Source organism: Papaver somniferum, unplaced genomic scaffold (assembly GCF_003573695.1).
Source record: "Papaver somniferum cultivar HN1 unplaced genomic scaffold, ASM357369v1 unplaced-scaffold_36, whole genome shotgun sequence".
NCBI lineage: Eukaryota > Viridiplantae > Streptophyta > Magnoliopsida > Ranunculales > Papaveraceae > Papaver > Papaver somniferum.
In genome coordinates, this window is record NW_020646082.1 from 817,784 (window position 1) to 822,790 (window position 5,007).

A 5,007-nucleotide genomic window follows, 5' to 3' on the forward strand; every position below is an offset into this window, starting at 1 on the left:
GAAAAGAGATCATAAGACCCCAAAAACTTACAAACTACTTGAATCTGAAATAAACAACATTAGGAAATTCTAAAGACAAAAGGAAATCAGGCCTTTCATCATAATTTAAACCTTCACCATTACGAAGATAACATCCCCTTTTAGCCATCTTGTCTGCTGCAAAATTAGCCTCACGATAAGTATGAACAAAACGAATAGAGTCATAATTGTTTTGTATTCTTCTCCATCTGTGCTTGACAAACCAAGGAAGATTTGTACCCGTCAATGTCTTAATTGTGCCCATTGAATCAGAACGTACAACCACTTTTTTAACATTCCACTTCATAGCCCACTCCAAACCAACAATAATACCATAAAGTTCAGCTAAGAAATTAGTAGTAGAACCCAAACCAATACTCATAGCACCCAAAAAATTACAATCAGCATCACGAACAACCACACCAGCTCCAGCTATACCCGGATTTCCTTTGGCTGCTCCATCACAACATAATAAAATTTCATCCCTATTTGGCGGACTCCAAAAGCACTCAATTGGCTGAACCTGCTTAACCTTCCTATGCATCACACGGAAAAAGTTCAAAAGATCCAAGTCCGTTGTAGTATTATGCATGAAACCCTTCAAACGACCAGCGTATTCACTAATCAAATAGAACACTCTCTTCTTAAAAAAATGAATGCTAACAGAAGAATTCTGAAAACATGCCATATTTCTTGTTTGCCATAATTCCGAGCGAATCACCAAAATAGCTAAAAGCCATAAATCTTTGACAATTCTACTTCTACCCTTTGCTGATTTATATGAATTCACAATATCATAATAAGGTGTTAGATTAAACAAACCTGAACACCACTGCCAAATTTGAGTTGCAAACGTACAACTCCAAATAATATGCTCCAAAGATTCTTCCTCCATGTTGCACAAGTAACATTTGTTGGCCATTTCAACTTTGAATCTACTCCTGATCTTGTCTTGAGTTGCACAAACCTCACGACATATCTTCCAATTCTGAGCAGCCAATTTGGGATGAACTTCTTTCCTCCACAAAAAACCATAAATTGCTGATTTTGGATACGCCCTTCTAATGATATTCTTTGCTGAAGAGACTGAAAAGTGGCCATTCATCTCCGGCATCCAAACTCTACAATCATTCCCTCCTTGTAACAAAGGCAAATTTGTAAGATCCACACCCGCACGGACCAAATTCTGAATATGATCTCCCTGCATCATCCAAGCATTATTAACAATAATATCACTGACCTTGACATTTCTGTCCAAGTCAGTTTCATTAAGCATATCAGCAATACACTCATTACCATACCAAACATCAAAATAAAGAGATGTAGACCTCCCGTCCCCAATTAGAACCTTGGTATTCTTGTCAACAATAGAATGAATCAGTTTCATGCCCGGCAAAATAGAAGAATTTACCCCATAAAGCTTTATACTACCCTGCTTAGTAGTAAATTTCGCCCATAAGAAACGAGCCCATTTCTTGTTAGAAGAACGAATACTCCACCATAGCTTCATAAGAAGAGCCTTATTAGTAACAACCATGCTGGTTATACCAAGACCCCCTTCCTTCAACGGACAGCAAACCTTTGGATATCCAATAACAAATTTCCTTGCAACATCAGCATCACCCGACCAAAGAAAATTACGAATAACTCTTTCAGCCTGTTGAACAAATTTCCTAGGCCATTTGTACACCGCCATGTTGTGAATAGCATAACTCGCTATCACTGAATTGATAAGAACAACTCTATCTTGAAAAGAAAGTAACTTACCTTTCCAAACCGAAAGTTGGTTCTTAATTTTCTCTATCACATTACAAATGTGACGATACTTAACTGCTCCAGGCATAATTTGAACTCCCAAATACCTGTCCGGGAAAGTAGTAACTTCCATACCCAGTAAATTAGTGATAGTCTCACAGCGACTCAAAGAACCACCACCATAATAAATCTTACTCTTTTGACGACAGACAGTTTGGCCCGAGGCACTTTGGTATTTACCAAGCAAAGCAAGAAGATTATGCAGACTCTTCATATTGCCTTTACAAAAAATCATAATGTCATCAGCAAAGAAAAGATGTGTGGGAGAAATACCTCTTTTGGAAAGCATAGGCGTCATCATCTTCTCAGCAAACAACTTTGTAAGATTTCTACTAAGAACATCTTCAACCAGAACAAAAATAAGAGGAGATAAAGGATCACCTTGCCGAAGACCTCTATTGATTTTGAAGAATCCCTCTGGACTTCCATTAAGAAGAATAGAAATCCTTGCTGAGTTAAGAATAGCCAAAATCCAAGAACACCAATTTTGAGAGAAACCATACCTTCGAAAAACCTCTAAAACAAATGACCAACTAACCGTGTCAAAAGCTTGAGTAATATCCAGTTTCAACCCCAAATTGCTATCCTTACGTTTGGTTTTCAGATCATTGATCATCTCCGACGCCACAGTAATGTTTTCATGAATGTTCCTCCCCTTCATGAAAGCAACTTGTTCTTCTGAAACCAAATTATCAAGAACACTCCCTAGTCTTGTAGCTAATATCTTAGTAAAAATTTTAAAGAAAAAATTACTAAGACCAATAGGCCGAAAGTTTCGAAGAGTGTTGGCTCCTCTAACCTTGGCAAGAAGAATAATAAGACTAGAATTAGCACCATGAGGAATGATTTGCCGTTGCCAACAGTACGTGATAGCTCTGACAAGGTCATATTGCACCACGTCCCAACAATGCCTATAAAAACAACCAGAGAAACCATCTGGCCCTGGCGCACTATCCGCACCCAAATCAAAAACAGCATTCTTAATCTCCTCCATAGTAGGAATTTCATCCATTCTCTGACTATCCTCCACCGAGATGATGTTATGATCATAATTAAAAAGCTCCTCATCAATAGGCAACTCATCACCATTAAACTTTGACTCAAAAAAAGAAATCGTATAGTCTCTAATTTGATTACAATCAGTAATAACGGCCCCATTATCATCCACCAACTCCGAAATCATATTATTACTCCTGCGCATTCTGATATTAGCATGAAAGAAAGAAGTATTACTAGCTCCCTCCAAAAGCCATTTATTACGTGACTTTTGCTTTAGCATAGTAACATGATGAGAACGAATTTCCTGAAGAATAATTGAATCCTCCTTGGCAGAATTCAGCTTAGTTATATCCTCTGGATCCTCATCCGAAATACGAAGAGCCACTTCCATAGTCAATTCAGCTTGTTTTAGCTTAGCAAAAATATTGCCAAATACATGTAAATTCCAATCCTTCATAGCAACTTTTAACCTCTTGAGCTTGAAAGGAAAAATAGAAGCAGGAGATCCTGTAACCGGTGCATTCCAACAATCACTTACCATTCTCATGAAATCAGAATGAGCAAACCACATCTTCTGAACTCTAAAAGGAGCTCTCTTCGGTCTAGTATTAACAAAAGGAAAGCCAATAAGAGTAGAATGGTCGGAAACTTCACGGGGAAGAGCTTTACACCTCCAATTATCATACTTAATGAGCCATGCCTCATTAATCAAAGCTCTATCCAGCTTACAAAGGATTCTATGAACACCATATTGCCTATTAGACCAGGTGAATTTAGAACCCAAAAAATCAGCTTCAAAAAGATTATTATCATCCATCCAATCACTAAACTCATTGATGACTGAAGTACGTGGTTGATTGCCTCCTTTTTTCTCCTCATTACGAAGAACACAATTAAAATCACCCATAACCAACCAAGGAGTATTAATATCAACTGAGGAAAGTTGTTGCCACAAACTTCTTCTCGTGACTTGAAAACAGCTAGCATGAACAAAGGAAACCAACACCCCCTCTGTTGCAATGGTAATAGCTTGTCTACTAGTATTCATAACTACAGGCGTAGCTATGTCAATGGACCAAAAAATCCATATGTTACCTTTAGACGAATCAACAGCATTATGAATAACTTCCTTCTTATAACCAGCCACATATAATTTGTGTAAGAAACGCAAGGTACAATGCACCTTAGGTTCAGCTAGACAGAAAATATCTGGCTTAAAATCAAGAATTAACTCTCTTAACTTATTTTTGGCTGCATCCCGTGCAATGCCATTAATGTTCCAATAGAGAACACGCATTAAAAACCAGATTTAGAGACCTTACCAACTATAGAAGTAACTCCAGAGTTCACTCCTGGTGAACTTCCTTGTTCAACACCAACACGGACATTAGAGTCCTGAAGAGAAGCGGATTCAGAAATCGGTTCCAAAGAAGTATTCCTACCAGCTGTAGTATTCACAATCTTATGCATGGATAGCATGCGTATTCTCTTTACTTCTTGTTCAGCCCTAAACTTTGCATCAGCTGTGCTTTCCTCCACATCTTGCATAGAATTAAGAGCACTATATTTATTGTTATTCAATATAAACTCCCCAGCCGTGAGCTGATCACAAAGAGGAGTTGGAGTTGAAGTCACAATCCTAACAGGTTTAGGAATCTTAGTTCCAACCAAACTTGTCATATTTGAAGGATTAGTTTCACCCACTTTTCCATTCAATAATATGGCTGATTTTGAAGCCTGTGCTTGTTTAGTTCTCGCCATTTCAACATAGACAGATTCAAAATCAGCTTTGGCTTGTGACATAACAGCCTCCAACTGCTTAGCTTTCACCAGCTTAGCAGCAAACTCCTCATCAACCACGTCCCCAACAAAAGTCTCTTCATCATCATGAATAACCTCCAAGCTGTTTGTATCCTTCTTTTTTCCTTTTTTCTTACGCCTAGCAACTTGCCATTCACCACCAACCTTGTTATTCCTCACAGGTTGCGCTTCACCAGTTTCGTGAGATTGATTGGTAACCAAAGGTTGACGCTCAGAAGTTTCCTTGGAATGTTTTCTACACTCCTTATCATTATGACCAATTAACTTGCACTTGGAACAATATTTTGGAATTTTTTGGATCGCAACAGCTTGCCAAAAATCCAAACCCCCCACCGTGATATGTATAGCATCAGT

General features: G+C 38.2%; 1 protein-coding gene across 1 annotated transcript; it reads right to left on the reverse strand.

The window, feature by feature from the left end:
• Positions 1 to 308: 308 nt before the first annotated feature.
• On the reverse strand, positions 309 to 4,129 carry LOC113342340. The gene is made up of 5 exons (XM_026586909.1): positions 3,928 to 4,129; positions 2,587 to 3,339; positions 2,107 to 2,175; positions 418 to 2,052; positions 309 to 319 (listed from the first exon to the last, which is right to left on the reverse strand). The coding sequence occupies exons 1-5, from the start codon at positions 4,127 to 4,129 to the stop codon at positions 309 to 311; spliced, it is 2,670 nt and encodes an 889-aa protein (XP_026442694.1).
• Between the last annotated feature and the right edge of the window lie 878 nt (positions 4,130 to 5,007).

What these genes read in the sequence shown, in the direction of transcription:
- LOC113342340 (XM_026586909.1), bottom strand. Translation starts at nt 4,129, where the DNA reads ATGCGTGTTCTCTATTGGAACATTAATGGCATTGCACGGGATGCAGCC. An exon ending in CTTTCGGCCTATTGGTCTTA is followed by an intron (nt 2,176 to 2,586) that starts GTAATTTTTTCT and finishes TTCTGGTTGAAG; the next exon opens with ATGTTCTTAGTAGAAATCTT. An exon ending in GCCTATGCTTTCCAAAAGAG is followed by an intron (nt 2,053 to 2,106) that starts GTATTTCTCCCA and finishes TTTTTTGTAAAG; the next exon opens with GCAATATGAAGAGTCTGCAT.